This window comes from Chiloscyllium plagiosum, unplaced genomic scaffold, assembly GCF_037043375.1.
Source record: "Chiloscyllium plagiosum isolate Xiang-an unplaced genomic scaffold, Cpla_swu_hap1 HiC_scaffold_8, whole genome shotgun sequence".
In the NCBI taxonomy this organism is placed as follows: domain Eukaryota; kingdom Metazoa; phylum Chordata; class Chondrichthyes; order Orectolobiformes; family Hemiscylliidae; genus Chiloscyllium; species Chiloscyllium plagiosum.
Genome location: NW_028270146.1, coordinates 19,497,103 through 19,523,288, shown reverse-complemented (window position 1 = coordinate 19,523,288; position 26,186 = coordinate 19,497,103). Strand labels below are relative to the sequence as shown.

General features: G+C 40.8%; 1 protein-coding gene across 2 annotated transcripts in view; it reads right to left on the bottom strand.

Moving 5' to 3' along the window:
- Window positions 1-26,186, bottom strand: part of ism2a (isthmin 2a) — an 85,902-nt gene that overhangs the window by 32,438 nt on the left and 27,278 nt on the right. For both annotated transcript variants that reach the window (XM_087989628.1, XM_043697045.2), the window contains exon 3: window positions 18,088-18,403. In XM_087989628.1, coding sequence (XP_087845754.1) covers window positions 18,088-18,403 — 316 coding nt within the window. The remainder of the gene's footprint in view (window positions 1-18,087; window positions 18,404-26,186) is intronic.

Here is a 26,186-nt window from a genome sequence, read left to right as displayed (position 1 = left end):
GTGGGAGAAAACTGGAGCAGACAACCACGCAGACACGAGGGACACGTGCAAACTTCACACAGCCTGAGGTTAGAATTGTACATGGGTCCCTGGCACTGTGAGGCAGCAGTGCTAACCACTGAGCAATTGTACCACCCATGAGACTGTTCTTTTCAGAGTTTTTCAAAAGGAAGAATGGCTTCTTTGAGAGGCTAAGAAAGATTTGCCCTGACAGCTAGGATGAACCAGTTCAAAGAAATTTGCATTTATACAGTGCCTTTCCCAGGATGCCTTGAAGCACTTTGCAACCAGTGAAGTCATTCTGAAGCGTGGTCACACATGTAATGTAGGAAATGCACGGTCAATTTGTGCAGACCATGTTCCCACAAACAGGAAGATGATAGTGACTTGATAGACAATACTTTTGTAAAATTGATTGGGGGATAAATAATGACCAGGAAAGTAGGGATGACTCATCGATTCTTAACAAAGAACAGTCCGGTAAAGGGACAGGCCTTTCACCCACCAAACCTGTGCTGACACACCTTTCTAAACTGAAAACCTTTTGGTCCATATCTCTCTATTCCCTGTCTATTCATATATCTGTAAAATTCCTCTGAAATGGTGCAATTGTATCTGCTTCTACCACCTCATCTGGTAGTACATTCCAGGAACTTACCACTGTCTGTGTAAAAGAAAAACAACCTCCCACATCTCCTTTAAACTTTCCTCCTTTTACCTTAAACCTATGTCCCTAGTAATTTCTATCCTAAATATCCATGCCACCTATAATTTTGTAAACTTCTGTCAGGTCACCCCTCAGCCTCCAACATTCAAATTAAAACAAATTAGGTTTGTTCAATCTCCCCTCATAGCTAGTATCCTCCAAGCAAGGCAACATACCTTTTCTGTACTCTGTCCAAAGCCTCCATATCCTTCTGGTAGTGTTGTGACCAGAACTGTAGGCAATTCTTCCTGGAAATGATGTCATGGGATCTTTTATGCACATCTGGCAGAGCACTAAGGGCTTGGTTTCGCATTTGATCCAAAAGCTGGCACCTCTGACAGTGTGGCACCCCCTCAGTACTGCACTAGAGTATCAGCCCAGATTTGGGAACACAAGTATTTGGAGTAGGAATTACTTGGGATACCTGATCTGGCGATTCCTATACAAATACATTATCAACTGATCCACAGTTGACACTGGTCGTAGTTTATTTGATACACAGCCCTGTGCAGAATATCAGGTTCACCATCTGGAACAGCACATTGAGTATTTTCAACATCTGGTGAACACACATGTTTGTGAGCAGCAAGTGATACTGCATATGGATTTCATGTGACAAACTATTTTACTAGGAACAGAATATTCTCATTTATATATCTGTAAACACATATTCTAGGATCCCTTTGTCTTCACCTGGAACTCCCTTCCAGGATCCCTTTGTCTTCACCTGGAACTCCCTTCCACACCAGGATTGCCCTAACTACCTCAGCCCTGGAAACACACATTCTACAGCAAGGGTTCGAGGCATCGACTGGAGTCTTGCTCATGCCATCCTTTCAATATTTTAATTCTGGAATAACTCCAGCAAGGAGAAGAAAGTAATACAATCAATCTTACAACAGAGTGACTTGGAACTGGAACAAAGTCCATCAGTTAATCAGTCGACAAACAATCCGGAAATGTCATTTTCCTTCTCCATGGCCTCAAGGTTGTTCCAAACCTCAAGATTTAAAACAGAACCTCAGCTTGGAAGGACAGCCTTTGGCCCATTGTGACAGTGCTGGCCCTTCGACAGAGTTATCTCATTTAATCATGCTCCCCTGCTCTTTCCCCTCTTCAAGCATTGATCCACAAATGGAAGCTTTCTACAGGAGAGTGGGAGAGCAGAGAAATCCCAGGGAATCCAGTAAGCAGGATAGATCACACATAAAGGGCTTAGTAACAGGTGAAGAGAGGGTGGTGGCAGTGAGCAGATCTGATGTTATTAACAGAGAGAAAGTTTGCTTTGCCAGTGATCCCTGAAGACCCAAATCGTAAATGTGTTCTGCATATCAAAGGCAGTGTAAGGTCTGGGCCTCCATCTACATTAGACCTACATAAGGCCTAGCAAAGTGTTACAGGGTAAAACAGGAGAGTGCTTCCTATGACAAGAGTGTGCACATGTATACTGTCATGGACCAAACTCCCTTAAAATATATTAAGAAGATAGCCTAGACCCTGATTTTTTTTTTATATACTAAAGATAAGCTTAAGGTGTTGCGTTCCAGATGTAATCCGATTGGCCAAACTACTTGACACTATGCAAAACACACTACTTTCATTTTTACACTACAGTTAAAATACAGACAAAATAAAAAGTAAAATTAAAGAATTGGCTTAACTGTTTATCAAAATGCTTAACAAAATTATACATATGTATTAACTACTACTAATTAACTGTTCCAATATTGTAACATCCCATAAATATACCCTGGGCAAAGGCAAATTCAGTAAAATAGATTGTCTCACATGCAATTCTAGCAGCAAAAAGAGAACCCCACCTTTTAACTGTAACAGAGAGAGGAATAAGAGCTTCCACATCCATCTTCAAGGCCCCAACAACTGCTGAAAGCTAAACCAAAAAACCTGGTTCTGTGGATCTTGGCCCCACTCATTCAGGCTGCTTCTATTGTTTCAACTTTCAAAAAAGCAAGGCCTCACGAGCTGTTTACTTTATTGGCTTGTAACAGATCATTTAACATGTCCATCTCAACCTTTCTTCAGAAAAGAACCAGGTCAAAATAGATCTCTTAAAGCCACAGTGTTGTCACACCTCCACTCTTAAAGTGAACTATCAATATAGAAAGATGGCTTCATTTTTAAAAACCTTTAGTCTTTTGATATTAGTATGCTACAATACAAATACATTACATTGACTCTAAGCATTCAAAAATTCACTCCTATAGTTAATTTCAGACCTTTTTTTTCTGCTACTAAATGCTTCCGAGTTCCTTCATCAAAGTCACAACAGCATGTCAGCAATTATGTTCTCTCATCCTGCCACATGTATAATTTTCAAATTGAATGGCTTCAATAATAAGTTCCATCTAAACAGTCTGGAAATTTTATCCTTAAATTTTTCCAAACATTTTAAGGCATCATGATCAGTATACACAACAGTCTCAGACTCATTACTGGCAATATAAATGTTGTAAAGCCAACACCAAATTCAGTCTCCTTCTCAATTATAGAATACTTCTGTTGATTATTATTCAGTTTTCTGGAAAGATACCCAATAAGTTTTTCTATCTTCTTGCAAGAGTACAGCACTGAGACCTACATCACTTGACTCAATAGTCACTTTGAATGGCTTTGCCTAATGAGGTATGGCTAACACTGGGGCAGTGGTTAACACAACTTTCAGACTGTTAAATGACTTCTGACATTCTTTTGTCCACTGAAATTTTCTGCACTTCTTCAATAAGTCAGTCAGTGGAGCAATACACTGCTAAAATCCAATACAAACTTCTGATAACAACCATACAGTCCCAGCAATTATAGTGCTTCCCTCTCATCAATGAGGAAAACTCCCCAGTAGCTTCTCTTTTCACATCCTTGGGGCCATTTGTCCATGTCCAATGACATGGCCCATGAACGTGACTTGGGTTTTTGCGAACTAACTCATAGCCAAGTTTATCAACAAGCATGCCTGCCAAAGTTGATGAAACAAATCCAATAGGTGCTCCAAGTGTTTCTTTCATGTGTGACTAAAAATCACCAGATTGTCGATGTACGCCACATAACTGGGTAACCCTGAAATGACTTGATTGGTTAGTCTGTGAAATGTGGCTGACTTTAGGTGGGATATATCTCATCCACCCCCTCCCCTCCCCCCCACACACACACACACAGACAAACACACACATTAACAGTACAGAGGTGGTACGAGTGGAGAGTGTCATACTCCTGGGAGTGGTCATCCACAACAAGTTTTCTTGGACTCTCCTTGTGGATGCACTGGTTACAAAGGCCCAACAATGTCTCCTCTTCCTCAGGCAGCTGAGAAAATTTGGCATGACGATGAATATCCTTGCCAACATTTATAGGTGCGCCATCGAGAGCATTCTGTCTGGATGTATCACTACCTGGTATGGCAACTGTAGCATTCAAGATCGGAGGCAGTTACAGAGAGTGGTGAACTTGGCCCGGACAATCACAAAGGCCAACCTCCCATCTATAGAATCCATTTACCAGGCCCGCTGTCAAGGAAAGGTTGCCAGCATTCTCAAAGATCCATCCCACCCTAGCAATGCTTTTCTATAACCTCCATCACTGGGGAGAAAGTACAGAAGCCTGAACACCCACACTAGCTTGTTTTGAAATCATTTTCACCCTACTGTTGATAGAATACTGAATGGACTCACAAACTCTTAGCATTTGTCTGTACTTGTGTTTTTGTTTTTGCCGCTGTTTACCTATTATTTACTATCTATGCTATTTCACTATGTGATCTGCCTGTATTACTCGCAACACAAAGCTTTTCACTGTGCCTCACTACACGTGACACTAAATTCAAATCAATTCAAAGGGCATGACTTAAAACTGGTACAGTTCATTCAGCATCATGAAAGCTGACATTTCCTTTGCTCTTTCAGATAAATGTGCCTGCTAGTATCCTCTGAGTAACAGAGGATACTAGCAAGGTGTACAAGATGATTAGGGGTTTAGATATGGTTGACCGTGAGAACCTTTTTCCACGTATGGAGTCAGCTATTACGAGGGGGCATAGCTTTAAATTAAGGGGTGGTAGGTATAGGACAGATGTTAGGGGTAGGTTCTTTACTCAGCGAGTCGTGAGTTCATAGAATGCCCTGCCAGTAGCAGTGGTGGACTCTCCCTCTTTATTGGCATTTAAGCGGGCATTGGATAGGCATATGGAGGATAGTGGGCTAGTGTAGGTTAGGTGGGCTTGGATCGGCGCAACATCGAGGGCCAAAGGGCCTGTACTGCGCTGTATTCTTCTATGTTCTATGTTCTAACTCCAACTCTAAAATAGGTTACTTGTCCCACATTCTCAATACAGTTTTCCAAATAGGATATGAATCAGATTTTATAACTGCATTGACTTTGCGATAATCCACACATAATCTTTGGGTATCATCTGGTTTTGGCACCATTACTATAGGTGAGATCCATTTACTGCAACTCACTTCGATTATATTGTCTTTGAGTATGCCTTCAATCTCTTTTTGAACTTGTGCCAACTTTAGAGGGTTAAGTTTATAATTTAATTGGAACAGCATTTCCTATATCTCCATCATAATCAGATTAGTACTTCCCAACTTATTCCCACATATTTCCCGATGTGATTGTAATAACTCCTTCAGGTCATTTGATTTTCCTCTAAGGTTACTCAATAATTTATCAAATGTTTTGAGAACTTTCTCATTGTTTGATTTAATTTGAGCAATGTCCAGTTCAGAATAATTTAGAACATAGAAAAGTACAGCACAGAATAGGCCCTTTGGCCCTCGATGTTGTGCGAGATTTAATCCTAATGTAAAATATAGTAACAACCTATGTACCCCTCAACTCACTGCTATCCATGTGCATGTCCAGCAGTCGCTTAAATGTCCCCAATGATTCTGCTTCCACCACCACCGCTGGTAACGCATTCCATGCATTCACAACTCTGTGTAAAAAATCTACCTTTGACGTCTCCTTTGTACCTTCCTCCTAATATCTTCAAACTATGACTTCTCGTACTTGCCCTGGGGAAAAGTCTCTGGGCGGCATGGTGGCACAGTGGTTAGCACTGCTGCCTCACAGTGCCAGAGACCTAGGTTCAATTCCTGCCTCGGGCAACCGTCTGTGTGGAGTTTGCACATTCTTCCTGTGTCTGTGTAGGTTTCCTCCGGGTGCTCCGGTTTCCTTCCACAGTCCAAAAATGTGCAGGTCAGGTGAATTGACCATGCTAAATTACACCATAGTGTTAGGTGTAGGGGAATGGGTCTGGGTGGTTTGCTCTTCGGAGGGTCAGTGTTGACTTTTGGGCTGAAGGGCCTGTTTCCACACTGTAAGTAATCTAATTGACTCTATCTATTCCTCTCATTATTTTTAAAAAAAAATCACAACACCGGGTTATAGTCCAACACGTTTAATTGGAAGCACACTAGCTTTCGGAGGGATGCTCCTTCATCAGGTGATTGTGGAGGGCTCGATCGTAACACAGAATTTATAGCAAAAATTTGCAGTGTGATGTAACTGAAATTATACATTGAAAAATTGATTGTCTGTTAAGCCTTTCATCTGTTAGAATGATAGTTTCACTTCTTTCTATCACCGAAACTATCACTGCTTTGCCAAATAGTCATAAATCCTATCCCTCAGAATTCTTTCCAAAACTTTGCTGACCACAGACCTAAGACTAACTGGTCTATAATTGCCAGTGATTTCCCTTTTACCCTTCTTGAAAAGAGAAACAACATTCGCCTCCTTCCAATCCTCTGGTATGACTCCCGTGGAGAGTGAGGAGACAAATATCCTTGACAGCAGCTTAGCAACCTCCTTTCTTGCTTCCCGGAGCAGCCTAGGATAAATCTGGTCTGGCCCTGGAGACTTATCAATCTTATCAGTCAATTTGAACTTGGTTCTTCACTGTGTTGTAACCAGTAACACATTCTCATTTTGCTTTCCTTCCCTACCAAAATACCCTTTGAACATACTCACATGACATTCTCTATAATTCACCTCACTCAATTTTCTTTCCATTTGATAAGACCCACTAATCTTTGCCTTTAAAAGTTCACCTACCATTGCTAATAACACTAAATCTTTATCGCTAGCAAAATTACAAATTTTTGATTTTTAGTCTGCTTCCCATTTCATTATATGCTATCTATCCAACTTAACAGCTCTATTTCATCTTTCCCTAAAATTTGACACATAGTCCAACTATGTAGTTTCTGAACTCTGACTCACTAATTTCTCCTTAATTAATTTCAGTGGTCTCCTCACCACAGGCCCAAAACCTAATTCAAATAGACTGAATTTAATTGATTAATTAGGTGCATTCCTAATTGTAAAAAGTACAAATGGAATTCCGTTATCCCAATCCTTTAAGTAGTCTTGACGACAAGCCCTCAACATGATCTTTAAAGTTTTATGCCACTGTTATAATGCTGTTTGTGATTCTGAATGATATACAATTGATTTGCATTGTTTTATTCCTAAACTATCAATAACTTTCTTGAATAATTTTGATGTAAAATCTCACACTTATCCGATTGTATTTCTGTGGGTAGTCCATATCTAGTAAAAAATTTGAGTAACTCTTCTTCGGCACAGTGGCTCGCACTGCTGCCTCACAGCACCAGGGTCCCAGGTTCAATTCCAGCTTCACGCAACTGTCTGTAAGGAGTTTGCACATTCTCCCAGTGTCTGCATGGGTTTCCTCCGGGTGCTCCGGTTTACTCCCACAGTCCAAAGATGTGCAGGTCAGGTGAATTGGCCATGCTAAATTGCCCATGATGCTAGGTGCATTAGTCAAAGGGGGGTGGATCTCTCTTCGGAGAGTCGGTGTGGACTGGTTGGGCTGAAGGGCCTGTTTCCACACTGTAGGAAATCTAATCTAATCTAATCCTTTGAGCCATAATACTGCTTAATGGATGGCCTCTGGAAATCTAGTAGACACACCTAGTATTGGTCAACAATACTGATCCCACTTTTTGTTTTAGATAGGGGTCCTTTGAAATCAATTAAGACTCTTAGAAAAGGTTCCTCAAATGTGGGAATAGGTATTAAGACTACCTGAGGTTTCCAATTACCTTAGAGGTATGACATGTTTGGCAAAAGTCAATCACATCCTTATGCAGTCCAGGCCAATAAAAATCTTTTTGTAGTTTAGCTTGAGTTTTCCTTATTCCCAAATGAACTCCTAATGGTAACTCATGTGCTACCTGCAACACCTCACTTCTGCAACCCATCGGTAATACACTTTGATAAACTTCTGCCCATTTCCCATCCGCCTGATTATGTGATGGTCTCCATTTCCTCATCGAAACTTCATTTTTGTGGATATACTTCCTGTCACACCTCAGTTGCCTGATTTTCCACTGGCTTTTCAACCACAGTAAGAATCACTCCCACCTGTGATCCAACTGTATCATTACCAAGAATAAACTGAATTTCTGGAACCGAGAATTTCTCTATTACTCCTACCACCACTTCACTTTATATAATGGAACACTCGTCTTCTCACTATGAATTCCACATGTTACCACTTTCTCTGGCAATATTCCTTCTGAATTACATACCTCCTCATTTCTCACCAAAGATTGCCTTGCTACGACATCTCTTAAAATCTTAATTTTTAATGCTCCTTCTGACATACATGAATAAAGCTTACCCATGCAAGTAAATTTTTAGAGAGATCTTGCGCTTTCTTCTCAACCAACCCCTAATCAGGTTGTGCATTCTTTTGCAGTTTTTTAGCTTCCACCGTGCTGTTCTTTACCACTTCAACAAAAATCACTGGCTTATCCTGTTTTCCCATATGTCTTCCCAGTGCTTTTTCTAAACCATCAATGCTGCGACTTCATGTGGCTTACTTTATTACAGTGAAAACACCAGAGCTTTTTTACTTCTCTTTCCCCCTTGAAGATTTCCTTTTTACCCTACGGCAAAATATCTTTACTGTCTTCAGTGAGATCTCCTTTTTCCTTACCATCTGAGGGTTTCTCTTTTCCCCAGTTTCTATCCGTCACAGATTGAAATTGATGTTGGAGCCAAATTTATGAACCAAATCATAATCATCTGCCATTTCAGCTGTTGATCTTGCAGTTTTAACTCTCTGCTCTTCTACATGAGTTCTCACTACTTCAGGAAGTGAATCATCCAAAATAATCATTTCTCATGTTTGATCTATCTTCAATGCCCTTATCCACCGATCAAAATTACTTTGATCCTTTCAATGAACGGAATGAACTCAATGAATGTTTGACCATGTTCCCTCCTTAGATTCCTAAAATGTTGTCTGTGGACTTCTGGTACCAGCTTGAATTCACTTAAGATGGATTTTTTTCACCCCATCTTACTCCCCAGATACTTCCTCTGATAATGATGCTACAACCTCACTAGCTCTATCTACCAACTTTGTTTGAATCAACGACATCCACATGCTTATTTGTTTAGCCATTTCCTCAAATGAAATGGAAAAGGCTTCTACATCCTTCTCAGGCAGCATCCAAGGAGCAGGAGAATCGACGTTTCGGGCATAAGCCCTTCATCCTTCTTATCAAACTTTGTCAATGCTTTGACATGTTGAAAAAGATCCCACCAGGGATCCCATCTGGCTACGATGGGATTGCTCTCCATCACTACTCCGACCTTTCCTTTCTATCTCCACCATTTTAAGTCATCTTCAGTTCCAACATCTGAAATTCAAAAACTCCCTTTCTTCTGCTAGGGGCCTTACTTTTTTTCACCCCTCTGCTAGAGCTATTCTGTCTTTCTGCTTTCAATCATAATTCAAACTGTTTCATTTCCTTTTCATATTCAAGCTGCTTCAGTTGCAATTGAATTTCAGCCATTTCCAAAGATTCCAATGATATTTTTGCCATTGTAAATATTGAGCAATTACTTCCCCTTTTTGCACAAAGGCAACCCCAACTCCAGCTTATCTGCCGATTCCAACTTCTTTGACTTGTTCACTTTCTATGAAACCCCTGAAGTCACTTCTTCCACCTCCAGAAAATTCTTAGTCATTGAAAGAGCCATTCCTGCACAATGCACACTTTATTTAAACCCACTAAATTCAACATCCAAAAAGAGAACACCAACACTCAATACTCATTGTCCTTGAATCCAATAATCCTAGACCCAACCTGAAATTAGAGATTTTGATTCCAACAAGTGTCCCCAGTCTTTTATGGATCAGACAAAACCCCCTCAAAGTATGTTAAAGGAGATAGCCTAGACCCTAACTTTTTCTTATTTTAAAGGGAAGTATTAGGCATTGCATTCCAGATGTAATTCGATTGGTCAAGCTACTCGACTTTAAGCAAAACACACTACTTTTGGTTTTACACTACAGTTAAAATACAGACAAAAATATCTTTTAACTACTCTGTATTAACTTCTAACTAACTGTTCCAATATAGTAACATCCCATAAACACTCTTGGCAAAGGCAAAATCAGTAAAATAGATAGTTTCACATACAATTCTAGCAGCAGGAACAGAACCCCAGTTTTAACTGCAATAGAGTGAGGAATAAGAGCTTCCACATCTAGCTTCAGGACCCCAGCAACTGCTGAAAACTAAAACTAAAAATCCTGGTTCTGTGGGAGCTTGATCCCACCCATTCAGGCTGCTTGTATTGTTCCAATTTTAAAAAAGAATCCAATGCCTCACAGGGTGTTTACTGAATTGGCTTTGAGCAGACTGCTCTAACCTTTGTCTTAATCTTTCTTTATTAAAAAAAGGACAAAATACGGTTCTTAAAGCCATAGTTCTGTCACAGTACTGATGAGGTCCAGCTCTACCTTACCACCATTCCCTCTAAAGCATTACTTTGCTTGTCCAACGTCAGTATTGAACGGCCAAAAGTTAACTCCCATTAAATTTGGGAAGATCAAAGCCATTACTATCATTCAGGTCTCTATTTACTACCACAGACCTTGGCATCTGCCTGAGGCTAAACCAGTACATATGTAGTCTTGGTGTCATATTCATCCCCGAAATAAGTATTGAGCTATGACTGCTAGATTCTTATTTCCACCTGTATAACGTCGCTCAACTAATTTCACGTCTTCCTCATCTCATCTGCTGCTGAAACCCCTTATCCAAGCCTTTATTGGGAAGTCATGTTACGGCTGTACAGGACATTGGTTAGGCCACTTTCGGAATATTGCGTGCAATTCTGGTCTCCTCCTATCGGAAGGATGTTGTGAAACTTGAAAGGGTTCAGAAAAGACTTACAAGGATGTTGCCAGGGTTGGAGGATTTGAGCTATAGGGAGAGGATTAATAGGCTGGGGCTGTTTTCTCTGGAGCGTCGGAGGCTGAGGGGTGACGTTATAGAGGTATATAAAATCATGAGGGGCATGGAAAGGATAAGTAGACAAAGTTTTTTCCCTGGTGTGGGGCAGTCCAGAACTAGAGGGCACAGGTTTAGGGTGAGAGGGGAAAGATATAAAAAGTGACCTAAGGGGCAACTTTCTCACGCAGAGGGTGGTATGTGCATGGAATGAGCTGCCAGAGGAAGTGGTGGAGGCTGGTACAATAGCAACATTTAAAAGGCATCTGGATGGGTATATGAAGGGTTTGGAGGGATATGGGCTGGTTGCTGGCAGGTGGGACTGGATTGGGTTGGGATATCTGGTCGGCATGGACAAGTTGGACCGAAGGGTCTGTTTCCATGCTGAACATCTCTATGAGTCTATGACTGTTTGTCACCTCCAGACTTGTCTTTTCCAATGCATGGATGGTCTCCACATTCTACCCTCTGTAAATCTGTGGTCATCTGAAGCATTGCTGCCTTTGTCCTGCCTCATACCATATCCCATTCTTCTATGACCCTTGTGCTTACTGACCTGTACTAGTACTTGGTCAAGCAACATCTTGATTTAAAAATATTCATCCTTGATTTACAATCCCTCCATGTCTTCAACTCTCCCTATCTTTGCAATCTCCTCCAACTCCACAACCCACAAAGATATCTGCGCTCCACTATCCTGAACTCTTGTGCATCCCTGAGTTTAAAATGTTCTATTATTGCCCTTTTGAAGATGAGGCCCTAAGATGTATAATTTCCTTCCTAAACCTCACCACCCATCTATCTTCTTTAAAACACTTGTCATGACTATCTAATTACAATGTTAATTTAGTAAAGATGGTTAACCTGCTGTGTGACCCTTTAATTTTTAGCATGGATGAACTACCTTACATGGTGGTTCCCAGAAGTCACATGATTATCTCATTGGTTCGTTGACAACCAAAAAAGACTGTTGTATTATGTTAGCATCAGTCACAAAGGGAGACGTTTAGAATTTGGTTGATCCTGGGACAACACAATGGGTCCTGCTAAAGTACATGAAATTTCAACGCTTCTGAGAAAACAGGAAACTGGAAGGACAACACAGGAAATTCGAACATAATTGACTTCTCTTTGTCAAATAAGGATTCATGAAAATTAACATAGCAGCCATATCAAGTACTGATCTATGTAAAACAGATGATGAGGCACTATTTTGTCAGATCTCCAAGAACTCAGACATTATCAGAGAAAGACAGTTCTCAGCCCAAGGGAGCACAGGGGAAAAAGCAACCCAGCTAAATGACTGTTATATTGAATCAGGCGACTAAGGGCCAGATGTTGCAGTGCTGTAAATTTTAAACAAAAAGGTCACCTCACTGCCTCCAAGAAGCTGGTCTTGTGTCATGAGGAAAGGTTGAATTTGTTGGGCCTATGCTATCTCGAGAAATTGTTCTGCTTAGTGCATTTGTGGGAGAAACCTATAACTTTTCAACCACAGAAGCCTTCACAGTTGCTGAATTCCAACTTCAAGTTTTCAATCCCCCCTCAGCCCAGAGACAAAATTCCAAAGTAACAGGCCTGCCAGAATCTTACTTGCATCTTTATAGCTATCTTTTATCAGTACAGTACATACTTTTAATCTTTGTTAATCTCTGTTTTAACTAATAACTATCACTTTTTTTAAGCTTAGCAAATTTCAGCAATGGTTAGGTAATAAACTAACCTTTATCTTGTTTAAGGGCAAATCTTGCTGCTAGCTACTTTTAAAGTGGTACCTTCAACGAACAAAAAAGAAGGCTACATGAGCTATACAAGTTCACAGTTCATGGACAACACTGGACATAAGCTGGTGTGGTCATGCAAAACTCCTTAAAACCTCTCTCTTTGCTCTAACCTTTAGCCGTATGACCTAATAGCTCCTTATGTAGCTAGGTATCAAATTTCCTGGGAAATGCCTTAGGAGTTTTTAAAGAGAGGAATTGGCCATTTGGCTCCATGGGCCTGCTCCACCATTTAATAAGATCATGCCTGATCTGATTATGGTCTTGAATCCACTTTCCTGTGGCCCCCTGTAATCCTCAATTCATTTGTGGATTAAAAGTCTGTATAACATAGAGGTGAAGATATTCAATGACCTACCTCCAGTACTCCTGAGGTAATGAATTTCAAGGATTAATGACCTTCAGAGAGAAGAAATTGCTCATGTTCTTACTTTGAAACTATGCCCCAGTTCTAGATTCCACCTCTCACCTATGCCCAGAAAGGAAACATGGTCTGGGTACCTGTGCTGTCACGTGCCCTTAAGAATCTTAAATGTTTCAATAAGAAGACCTTTTATTCATCTAAATTCCAATGTGCATAGGCTCAATCAACTTAGCCTTTCCTCATTGCACAATCCTGTCATACCTAGACTCAGCTGAGTGAACCTTCTCTGAACTACTTCCAATTCAAGTACATCCCTCCCTAAATAAGGAGACCAAAACTACACAATATTCTAAATGTGGTCATACCGATGTTCTGTACAGTTGTAGCAAAGACTTCTTTATTTTTATATTCTGTTCCCCTTGTAATAAAAGCTGACAATGCATTTGCCTTTCTAATCACTTGAGACATCTGCATTCTAACTTTTTGTAATGGATGTATGGAGACATCCAGATCTCTGCGCCACAGAATCCTGCAATCTTCACCCATTTAAATAATAATCTGAACAAAGAACAAAGAAAATTTACAGCCCAGGAACAGGGCTGTTCCGGGGGCCCTTTAAGCCTGAGCCGATCTAGATCTACTGTCTAAACCTGTCGCCCAGTTCCTAAGCATCTGTATCCCTCTGCTCCCCACCTACTCATGCATCTGTCCAGTCGCATCTTAAATGAATCTACCGTGCCTGCCTCTACCACCTCTGCTGGCAATGTGTCCTGAAGCACTTACCACCCTCTGTGTAAAGAACTTTCCGCGTGTATCCCCCTTAAACTTTTCACCTCTCACCTTGAAAGCGTGACCTCTCGTTATTGAATCCGTCACCCTGGGAAAAAGCTTATCTCTATTCACCCTATCTATACCCTTCATGATTTTGTAAACCTCAATCAAGTCCTCCCTCAATCTCCTTTTTTCTAATGAAAACAATCCTAGCCTACTCAACCTCTTTTCACAGCTAGCACCTTCCATACCAGGCAACATCCTCGTAAACCTTCTCTGCACCCTCTCCAAAGCGTCCACATTCTTTTGGTAATGTGGTGACCAGAAATGTACACAGTATTCTAAATGCAGCCGAACCAAAGTCTTGCACAATTTTAACATGACCTGCCAGCTCTTATACTCAATACCCCGTCTGATGAAGGCAAGCATACCATATGCCTTCTTGACTACTCTATCCACCTGTGCAGCCACCTTCAGGGTACAATGGACCTGACCTCCCAAATCTCTCCGCTCATCAACTTTTCCCAAGGCTCTTTCGTTTACAGTACAGTATCTGCTTTTCTATTCTTCCTGCCAAAGTTAATGACTTCCCATTTTCCTACATTATGCTCCATTTTCAAAATTTTTGCACCCTCATTTTCTTACCTATGTTGAATGTGCATGCTAAATGCTAGTTGGTGTGTCCTCTTGAGTGAGTTCTACCAGTATTCTTACAAAATGGAAGCACCATACTGCAGGATAAATACTGATGCCCTATTGACTATCTCCCTCCTGATGCTTCACCCAGCTGACCATACTTCTCCTGGTACCTCACCTGCCAAATACTCTTCTTCTGAAAATTTGGACACTGAGTGACAGGTATGGATTAAGATTGGGTGTGGGTGGTGATGGGAGGTGGATAGATGTATAGCACTTCAGGTTTGAACATATGAATCTTCTCTCTTTTAACGTCCACCTTTTAACACAACTACTAAGAGAACTAGGATTCCTGGGTGTTTTCTCTCTCTCTTGCCCATATCACACCACAACTGCTTTGATTGAGGTTACCTAACTCAGCCTTGCCCCAAAACCTCCTTGATCTGTGTGTTTGAATTCCTCAAAGCATTTACTAACAGAGCCATTGAGTTCTCTCCGGCTCCCTTTCACTCAGAGTGAATGGTTGTCTTTCTAATGAAACCTTTAATTGTGGACATTTCAGAAAGTTAATATTATCAAACAGGTAAAATCCTTCACAATAGAAGATGATTCTCTACTTTCTCCAATAATATAATACGAATAGTTTTAGGATTACCATTAACTAGTGACATTGGGTCACAGTGGTTCACAATGGCTCCCAAGAAGGAAATTAGCACCACAAACAGGTGTCCTTTTCATATCAATATCTTAAATTGTATGAAAGTGTAATGATTGGAATGAGGGCCAGTCGGATCTCTGAGTATAAGATCTCTAATTGGGTTTGTTAACCTGGGCCAATCAGGGAGTCTTGGCTAATAGTTATAAACAGGAGTCTCAGAGATTCTCAGTACTCTAGGGACTGGCTGTGAGCCAGAGTCCATATACCGCACATGTGTAAATGAAGGATGATTTGGTGAAGGGACACTGGGCTCCGTTGAGTTATTTCAGAAAGAAAGCTCAAGTTAGAATAACCAGAAAAGGAATTCACATCCAGACTGTAACAGTGGCTGCTTTTTGTCAACTAATTAAAATGGGTCCAATTCTATTCACAGTCTGTTTTGAAGTCTCTCCACATTGTTAAGGGAGAAAGTGAGGACTGCAGATGCTGGAGATCAGAGCTGAAAATGTGTTGCTGGAAAAGCGCAGCAGGTCAGGCAGCATCCAAGGAAATGTACTGAAGAAGGGCTTATGCCCGAAACATCGATTCTCCTGTTCCTTGGATGTTGCCTGACCTGCTGTGCTTTTCCAGCAACATATTTTCAGCTCTCCACATTGTTATCCCCACCCCCACCCCACACTCACACTCTGTGACTTCCTCCACCATTGCAACTCTCTGAGACACCTGCACTCTTCCTAATCTTGACCTTGTACATCCCAGATATCAACTGCTCCACCATCAGTGTATATTTCTTTATTTAAACGTTAAAACTCTGGAATCCTCCCTCAGCCTCTCCTTCTCTTCACTTTCTCTTTTCTCCTTTAAGATGCTCCTTAAAATCTACTTTTTGACCATGCTTTGGTCAGCTGATCACATATCTCCTAGTATGGCTCAAGGTTAAATTGTGTTTGACAGTGATCCTCTGAAGAAGCTTGGGATATTTAGCTAGCATTTTTTAAACCATTTATGGATTGTGGGCATTTATTGCCTACCCTAACTGCCCTATGAGCTACTTTCTTGAACCACTGCAGTCCACATGGCAAAAGTTATCCCACAGTATTGTTCGGGAAGGAGCTCCAGGGTTTTGACACAGCGACAATGCAGTACATTTCCAAGTGAGGACAGTGAGTGGCTTAAAGGGAACTTGCAGATAGTGGTGTTGCTGTGTACCTGCTGCCTTTGTCCTTCTAGGTGGTAGAGGTTATTGGTTTGGAAGTTGCTGTCAAAGGAGATTTGATGCGTTGCTGCAGTGCATTTTGTCAATTGTAGGTTAAAGGCACTGTATGAATCCAGTGTCATTTTTTGAGTGTATTGGTTATGTTGGGTATTTATGAACATTATTAATGAAAAGATTTTATAATCAGTGCCTGAGAGTGTTGCCATGAAGCGACTGATATGAACCAGAGTTCTCTAGCAATATTCTCTGTAAGCGGACTTTAAAATGATGAGGTTAAAACAATGCATTTATTGTTTGACCTATAAGGAACTATCAACAAGTTTAAACCAACATTACTGATCAGTTGGTATCACCTGTAAGAACTCCTGACAATTGAATGTTGAACCTGCAATGATTAAAATATTGAAAAAAGTGACATTGTAAGAGCACACAGAACTGAAAATAAGCTTTTGTAAATACTTCAGAATGGTCACAACAGAAAAGAATCTGTTACCAGTTATCTGTCCAAGTAAAATGTGAGCTGATGTAGCCGTCGACAAGTTCTAAATATCTGTTAAACCATTGAGGCCCCCAATCATCAGGAAACCAATAACTAGGTACTGCTACTCAGCAAGACCTTGAGATACATCAAACAGGCGGAGACACAGGACTGCCAGGAATACAATTAGGTAGAAACAAAGATTCCAGGATATGTTATCTCAATTGACTAGATGACTAAAGTTTGGTGCAGAAAACAGCAGTATGCATTGAAACCCTGTCAAGTTGCCTTAGTACCAGAGGACCGTAGGGCTGCTCTCTCATTAGTTGACCTCAATCTACATCACAAACTAGCCATCCAGGTAACTGAGCTAACCAACCCCCATATGTTCCATTCATTCTCAAAACCTATTGATTCTGAGGGTTAGCAATCCCACTTTCCATTACCTTGTGCAAGGAGATGGTATTAATCTGGGATTAGGAGACCCACATGATTGATTGAGGGAGAGGGAGAGGGAGAGGGAGAGGGAGAGGGAGAGGGAGAGGGAGAGGGAGAGGGAGAGGGAGAGGGAGAGGGAGAGGGAGAGGGAGAGGGAGAGGGAGAGGGAGAGGGAATGAAAGAAAGGAGAATGTGATTTTTTTTCAAGAGAACTTACAACTACTGCTACACTCTTAAAAACTCGGCTGTATTGTAATTTTTAAAATTTACAATGATGCCATGCAGAGGAAAAATCATCCCCTTGATTTGGGAAGTGAAAGGATGGCGGGAAATGAAGAATTAAAGACATAAACTGCCTTCAGAGTGGGTGTCTATAGAATGTCAGGTATGTCAGCTGTTGATCCTCTGTGCAGTATGCCCAGAATAATGATGTCAATAATGCAGCCACTTGACCGCAATGGATTTTAAGATTGTCATGGGCTCAATTTAAATCCAATCTGTCTAAAAGTGACTGGACTAGTTTGTATCAGATCAGGAAAATACCTCGCAGTTTGTAAAACAGGCACCCAATCTCACTTAGCTAGTTTGCTGACAAGTGGATTAGGTTAAAATTACCTTCTATAGATCAGCCAGTGCCAAATACAGCATTAATTTGTTAGTCTTGCTTAGAACAGGGAGAGAAATGGGATTTGGAAATATCTGCCTAGTAACACACAGAGGAACTCATGTTTTTAATGCACTCACCATAGTTAAACTTCTCCTTGGAAGACCAGCTATTTTGCAAAGGCCAGCTTCTATCCCAGACACCATCCAAAGTGCTTAGGACTGTGTCTTCTCCTTCATATTCAACAGCATAGTCATCGTCTTCATCGCTGTCCATCCCGTTTGAGGAATCCAAACTGCCAACTTCGGCTGAGTCTGGATACTCCCAAAACAAGGGCCAGAAGATGTCTTTGTAGGACAGCCATTCCGCTGAGGATATGGACCAGTCATTGCGGTTCCCCTTCAGGAGATCCATCTCAATTTCTGCCTGAGGATCATCCACCACCTCAATGGTGACCTGACAAAATGAAAAATCAAGCCTCAGTTGCTTAGTTTATTTATCAAATTAAGTCTTAACTTCTACCTATGTGCAGGTCCACTCCATTATTATGACTCCACCCCCAAAGAAAATGGTTTCAACTTCTTTAATCCTCTTAAACACATCAATTGCATTATCCTTTGGTCTTCTATAATGAAGGAATTTCACTTTAAAATATTACATGTTCTACTTTAGCAGAGAGGGCACACCAGTAGATTTTTACTGAATTTGAAACCAATGTCAGAATCAACTTAAATGTTTGTGTCTATAATTATGCATTACAGATGGACGTTTACATTGAAAACAGCATCTATTAAAATTTTGGAGGGCCAGTCATGGAGTGGGTGCTATTGGATGGTGATGTAATCTCATTATTCTGTACAAGCTGCTGCTCAGGAGGAAGGTTGCTGCCATCACCCTGATTAAGTGTAGACCTGCTCGGTCTAGTGCGGTAGAGAAAAACCAGCACTGATCTACCTAAAAGCGTCTCTTGAAATTGACAAGATATAGTTTCCTGCCTGTTAGCAACTAGCTCCTGGTCACATTGATATGATACACATTGTTAGAAAGACTATGAAGAGGACCCATGAAGGTCTCACTCATTCAAGATCCTAAGTCGTCTACATAAATCATAATGGATTGGGGGAAGTGATTCTTATGGCCCTCCCCAGTATTAACCCTTTCACATCCACATATAACAGATAAATAGTACAGACTACTCCAGGTGTTTAGAGTCTGATATCTGGAGATGAGCTGCTATGAAGAGAATATGAAAAGCTTTGTTTTAGTTGCTTTGACTAAGAGTCAAATTAAGCTGAACTTCACAATGCTACTAATGTCCTAAAGAAGAAAGGAAAAGATAGTGAAGATGGAAATCAATTATCCACATCCTCTATGTTGCCATGAGAACCAGGAGCTGGACAAGTGTCCCATCATTAAGCCAATCCCCATTGAGTGTCTAAGGAAACACAAAACAAACACCTCCTTGATTCCATGAAAGAATCAAAACTCTGGTTAAAATAACATTATCTATATTTTTTTTCATTTTTCAACTCTGATTGCTGACCTTGAGAGTCATCACCACCCACAAGTGCCCTGGAATAATGAAACCATCATTGCTTATGTTCCATGGGCATACCCTCTCAGTGTCTGTTTCCAGGCTTATTGGATGAGAAACAATCAACAGCCTGATATAGTCTTTCATGTACATTTTTAGGGATTTGGGAAGACAGGTGACAGTGCCTGTTCTCTCAAGCAGTGAGAGTTCACTTAAGTGATGTGGGGATGGTAAGCTGAGGTTACTATCACCTTTTGCCACGCTGTTTGCTATTTCTATTCAAGGTGACAGAAAATAATGCCCATTGTTAATTCACTGACTCTCCGGGGTACAGGCAAATTCATTTGAAAGGCAACAAGAACAATCTAGATTAAGGCTATCCTCCCAAGGACAGCAACACCTACATACACTAAAGATATTTGCCTTAATTGTTGCACCTCCAGTTTCACCTGTACATGACCCATCCATCTGGTAAAGTTATAATGGCCTTCAGCAATTTCAGTTTGCATGTTTTATCAAATCTCATTAAATTTTATTTATACACAAATTTCCTCTCGTTTGCACATATTTGTCCCAGTCACCCGGGAGTGTAAATGAAAGATGTGCAATGTATGAATCTAGTAAATTTTAAATGTGCCTTACCATTTGAGCGTTTTTGATCAGCCCCTAATCCTTTTGGACAGTTTACTGCCCATCATGACTCAAGTAGTTCTGAACTTTCGAGTACTAATTTATCAACACTATTCCCGTTCCACAGTTAGAAGCCTAAAATGCATTTTAACCAGAAATTGTTGGAGTTAGGTTTGAAGTTAGTACTGGTCGAGTTTTCAACTCCTGGCTGCACATACTTAAAGCTTGGAAACTATGAGTACCAGCAAAATATGTTAACTGGTCATGTAGAGCTGAAAATAGAGTTCCATTAGTATTGGTGCCACTTGGACTCCTTTTTACGGGGTTTGGCAATTTTGAACTCTTTATTCCTTCTAGATATAGAATTGTCTAATCAATTAATGCCCAATTATGTTGGTACTTACTCAGCAATAACCTGCTCACTGATGTTCATTTGTGTTCTGCTGGGGATATTCAGCTCCTGACTTCATACAACCTTGGTTCAAACATGTATGAAAGAGCTGAACTTCAGAGATGTGAGAATGACTGTGCTTGAAACCAAGGAGTCCTAGCAAACCTGGAGTCAATGGGAAAGAGGGGGAAGCTCTCATTGGAATCACACCTTTGCACCGAGGAAGATGGTTTGGTAGAAGTCAGTTACCTCAGGTTCACAGAGTCTCTGCAGGAGTTCATCAGGGCAGTGTCCCAGGCCAACCATCTTCAACTGCTTGATCATTGACCTTCCCTCCATCATAAGGTCAGAAATGGAGATTTTTGTAGATGACTGCATAATGTTAAGCACCACTTGCAACTCCTCACATACTGAAACAACCTGTGTCCATATGCTGTAAGATCTGGTTAATATCCAGTCTAGGGCTGAGAAGTGATAAATGACATTTGTGCCGCACAAGTGCTAAGCAATGACCATTCCCAATAAGAGAAAATCTAATCATTGCCCCATGACAAGCATTGGCAGAAGTACCACTCCCACTATCAACATCCTGGGGTTATCATTGACCAGAAATTGAACTGGCCTAGCCCTATAAATACTGTGGCTACAAGAACAAATCAGGAGGCCAGGAAATTCTGCAGTGAGGAACTCATCTTTTGATTCCTGTCTACAGGTACAAGTCAGGGGTGTGATGGAACACTTTCCACTTGCCCAGATGAGTGCAACTGCAATCACACTCAAGATGCTTGCATCATGCAGAACACAGCAGCCTGCATAATTGGCATCACACCTACTACTTTCAATATCCCACCACTTGGAGTGGCAGCATTGTGAACCATCTACAAGATGTACTGTATTAACTCACCAAGGATCATCTCAGGCCACCTTCCAAACTCACGACCTTTGCCATCCAGAAGGACAAGAATAGCAATAACATGGGAACACCAGCACCTGCAAGTTCCCTACCAAGCCACTCACCACTGTAATCTGGAACTATATCGTTATTCTTTCACTATCACTGGATCAAAACTCTGGAACTCCCTTCATAAGAGCACCTGTCACCTCAAGGACTGCAACAGTTTAAAAAGGTATATCCGCAGTTCTTTTGGTTTTTATTTAATATTTAACTTCTTGCCACTTCTCTTCTAGACATAGCCATCTTAAAGAAGTTCTGCTCCCCTCTCCGACAGGATGTCCATTCCAATCTTTTCTGTTGTCCACTGACATTAATTTCATTGTTGCTGCTGGTGTTTGACCAGGTATTTGCTAAAACTTGTTCCACAGCCACATCACACTGTTCAACTGTTCTCTCTTTTTGGGCTCTATCCCCAAGCACCGATCATTTACTCCTTATTCCCTCCACCCAACCCTATCTTCTCCATAAAAACTGACATTTCCCAAGCTACCATCAGTTCTGAGGAAGAGTTACTGGACCCATTAACTCTGATTTCTCTTCTCAGATGCTGCCAGACCTGCTGAGCTTTTCTAATAATTTCTGTGATTGAAGAAGGATGTTCAAGACATACTGGCCTATTCAACAACAAGCCCTTTCCTGACGAAGGGCTTTTGGCTGAAACATCAATTCTCCTGCTCCTCGGATGCTGCCTGACCTGCTGTGCTTTTCCAGCACCACTCTAATATTGACTCTATCCAACAACATACACATTCCATGGCCAAATACCAGGAAGTCTTATGCCATTAATCAGGCAATAGTAGGATAACCATAAGTACTGGATTTTTCATTAAGCGTTCTTGTGTACTCTTTCCTCAAAATTGTTCATATGTCCCAGCTTACAACTTTTTCCTTTTTCGACAACCCTCAAACTATATCATTGGAAACAATAGGGCAGCACAATCCTCATGTACTGGAAATATAAATGGAGACAGTACAATGCAGCAGGGTGTGTATCACCCTGAGAAGGTTGACAACTGAACCCAAAGTGACAGGCTCAGCCTCCTGGGAGTGTTCATGAGATCTGCCTGGGTCACTCTCCCAGAAGCTGCATTGAAACTGTTTCTTAGCAACCAGTAACTCGCTGACACAGGCACCTGTGTGTCAGATGATGCAACTCAGTGAGGGGGCTGCAGAGAATCAGCTCAGTACTACATTGGGGCACAATCAAACAGACTCATATAGCCCCTTTATGAAAAATAGAAAATTACTAGGAGCTGGCCAATGTATCCTGCTTTTGAATTATGATAACTTGCTCGCCCGAGCCAATGGGTCTTCACTCAAAGATTATTGAGGCTATGCAGGAATATAGAGTTGGGGTTAAAATCAGATCAGTCATGATTTTATTGAATGGTGTAGCAGGCCCAGTGACTGGCCTATTCTTGTCTGTATGCTCCTACAGCCAATTGTAAAGCAAATAGACTCTTGACTACATGAGTTGATAATTTTTGACTATCGATTCTGGAGGGTTTGCAGCATCTGCGATGGGGAAGGATGGGAATATGTCACAGTGCAGATAAGTGTAATTATATTTATTGTACTTGCTGGAGGAGGTTTACATTCATGATCTGGGGGCGAGATACAGCCCTATTTTCCCTTGGGGGTGATCAGAGGTCAAGTGTGGAACATGTTCATAAGTAATGAAGAACTTTAGCAGATCACAGTATCTTTGTGCTGAGGATTAGGAAAGTTGGAATCTATAAGAGTGGAACATAAAATTATAGGACAAATAAAGAGAACGTCTAGGGCCAGGCCATAGAACAAAGAGCCTGGGAGAAGGCCTCAAGCCTGCAGGTAAGAGTTTAGTGTATAGAGAGTTGAGCATTGCAAGTGATCCTAAAAATCTAATGAAGCGAATGGGAAAGATTATATTTCAAAAAGTCAAATAAAACTAGAAACTAAAAGCAGCCAATTAGTATAAGATTGAAGGAAATGAGGGCTGAGTGCACTGAATTGTTGTTCTTTGTAATGGATGCAAGGGAAACTATCAGAAAACTTCTCAAGTTCTGAGAAATGAGGACTTCACCGAAAATAATCACCTACTTTAAGAATTATTGATGCACAATTATTGCTAGCTGTGTTGCTAGGGGCTGTTCTTAAAATTTTTCTGCTTCCTGTGACTTTTAGCTTTGGGCTTAATTACACTATTGTTATGAAGTGAAGGTTGACACTCCTCTGATAATTAAAACGAAAACACCCAGAAAAGGTCACCTCACCTCAATCTGATAAAAGTTGCGTGAAAAGTGGTATAACCTACCTCTTACCTCCAATCTGTTATAAAGGAGTGTTAAATGAAATGGAATTGTTTCCCCCACTCTACAATTAACAGGTAATAATTATTTATCTAACTCCAATGGTGAATAAATTAACAGAATTACTAACAAACAAAATAAATCTCTTTTAATTACTATCTGTTCCCTTACTGAACTAAATTCTAACAGGTATGCTGTTTCAATAACATAGGTCCCAATTATATGAATCCAATTAACAAGAACAATAAATTACAACTTAGTCTCTCAAATTTCATACAGAATGTATTCTCCTGAACTTCCTGTATCTTCTTCCATCATCTTCCTCTTTCCAAAATGCCTTCTCAGTCGTTTCCTGATGTCAACATGCCTTTATCGATAGAGAGTACTTTCTAAAAGAACATGGAGATTTCTTGAGAGAGCCCAGTATTTCTTTGAGATGGCGGTTTGCTCTCTGTTCAAATGGCAGCTGGCTTTCTACCAGTTTTCAAAAAACATTTTAAATATCACCGATGATACAATAAGTTCTCACAATATGATTGGTTTTAGGCTGTCAACACTCTCCATTTTTAAATTTAATTGGCTTTGAAATTCTGAGTGTTTGGCTTAAATCAACTGGCCAAATTCAAACTCGTCGTCAAAACCAGCCTAAGGTATCCATTAACAAAGTCAATTGTTACATGTTTTCAGCTTAGAACTGTCTGTACTATTCCACATCTGCCCTTCTTCGTTCAACTCTAACTTTAAAAAGCACTTTATCTCTTAAAGAGACCACACACTGCTTTTCAATTCATGATTATGCTACACAACTTTGTAACATTATTATGATTTAAATCATAATTCGTGAATGAAGCAACTACTGGTTTTGGAAGTATGTTTTGGTCTTGCTTTCCAGCAGTTATGTTAGACTAGTCTGTCCAAATGTTAGAGTTGTGAAGCCCCTAATCAACATGTCTGCCTTGTGATGCATTCAGCCCTTTATATGGTTGCAGTACCACAGACACAGTTGGTGGTGGTGGAGGCAAAACAAGTCCTCGTTCTCCTCCAGTTTAACTCGTTCTGAACCTATTGGATTTCTTGCTATCTTATACAGATTGCCTCTAGTTTTGCTCATCCCCACATGAGGAATTATTCTCTGTAGTTCTGTGTTATATGGTTAATATTTCAACAACCATACTGATCCCCACAACACAGCATTTATAATAATAATCTCAGTGTGTACTGCAGCCACAGTGGGAGCTGACAGTATTTGTCAAAACTGTCCGCAAGCAGCAGATTTAAATTTCCTTGACAGATGGCAGTTTAATGGTTAAAATCCAGTACTTACATTCCTCCCTCCTAGAAATTTGTGGAGATTTCAAAAGAATCTGCAAAAATAACCTATTCTCCAGCAGATGGCTCAGTTTCCAGGCTAGAACAAACCAAGGACATATTTGATGAATGAATTAAGCAAGTGATGTATATAAGAATCGGTTTAAATAGTCCTACAATATCCAGTTTGCTTTTAATCTTCATTATCATATAACAGGACACTTTGCTCCATTGGTTCTGGTAAGGAATGTCCCTTTCAAGCAAAGCAATTTGCTTATACGACAAAAGAGTGAGACCACATTTTCTCCTGCATTCAGCTAGCAAAGCAAAGATTTGAATAAAAATTTGTTTCTTTGGAGCATCATAAGACCTTGTATTACAAAGAAGAACAAAGAAAACTTACAGCCCAGGGACAGGCCTTCGGCCCTCCAAGCCTGAGCCGATACAAATGTACTGTCTAAACCTGTCGATCAATTCCTAAGCATTTGTATCCCTCTGCTCCCCACCTACTCATGCATCTGTCCAGATGCATCTTGAATGAATCTATCGTGCCTGCCTCTACCACCTCTGCTGGCAACGCGTTCCAAATGCCCACCACCCTCTGTGTAAAGTACTTACCGCGTGTATCCCCCTTAAACTTTCCACCTCTCACCTTGAAAGCATGACCTCTCGTTATTGAATCCTTCACCCTGGGAAAAAGCTTGTCTCTATCAATTCTGTCTATACCCTTCATGATTTGGTAAACCTCAATCAGGTCCCTCCTCAATCTCCTTTTTTCCAGTGAAATTAAACCTAACCTTCTCAACCTCTCTTCATAGCTAGCACCTTCCATACCAGGCAACATCCTCGTACACCTTCTCTGCACCCTCTCCAAAGCGTCCACATCCTGTTGGTAATTTGGCAACCAGAACCGTACACAGTATTCTAAATGCAGCCGAACCAATGTCTAGTACAATTTTAACATGACTTGCCAGCTCTTATACTCAATACCCTGTCCAATGAACGCTAGCATACTATATGCCTTCTTGACCACTCTATCCACCTGTGCAGCAACCTTCAGGGTACAATGGACCTGCACTCCCAGATCTCTCTGCCCATCAACTTTTCCCAAGGCTCTTCCGTTCATTATATAA